This window comes from Eimeria tenella, genomic scaffold (assembly GCF_000499545.2).
Source record: "Eimeria tenella Houghton genomic scaffold, Eth_scaff2859, whole genome shotgun sequence".
NCBI lineage: Eukaryota > Apicomplexa > Conoidasida > Eucoccidiorida > Eimeriidae > Eimeria > Eimeria tenella.
The window spans coordinates 1-242 of record NW_013542735.1 but is presented as its reverse complement, the minus strand read 5'-3'; the positions used below and the strand labels follow the sequence as shown (position 1 = coordinate 242).

General features: G+C 66.1%; 1 protein-coding gene across 1 annotated transcript in view; it reads left to right on the top strand.

Moving 5' to 3' along the window:
* The window catches only part of ETH_00040735 (uncharacterized protein), a gene marked incomplete at both ends in the record, with an annotated part of 1,474 nt that extends 1,307 nt beyond the window's left edge, over positions 1-167 (top strand). Inside the window, one exon of the mRNA XM_013375530.1 lies at positions 123-167. Coding sequence (XP_013230984.1) covers positions 123-167 — 45 coding nt within the window. The remainder of the gene's footprint in view (positions 1-122) is intronic.
* Between the last annotated feature and the right edge of the window lie 75 nt (positions 168-242).

Below are 242 nucleotides of genomic sequence, written 5' to 3'. Positions count from 1 at the left end.
CGATTTTTGTTTCTTTTGCTGCGGCGCCCCCGCTGCCGCTGCTGCTGCTGCTGCCGGTTCTGTTGCTGCTGCTGCTGCTGCTGCAGCGTGTGCTGCTGCTTGTGCTGCTTGTGGGGCTGCAGCCGCGGTCGCGTGCGGAAGAGCATGCACTTGGAGGGTGGAGTTGAGGCCTCGGGCGTGTCTGCTGCAGCGGGCAGCAGCGAGGCAGCAGCAGCAGGAAGCAGCAGCAGCAGCAGCGGCGT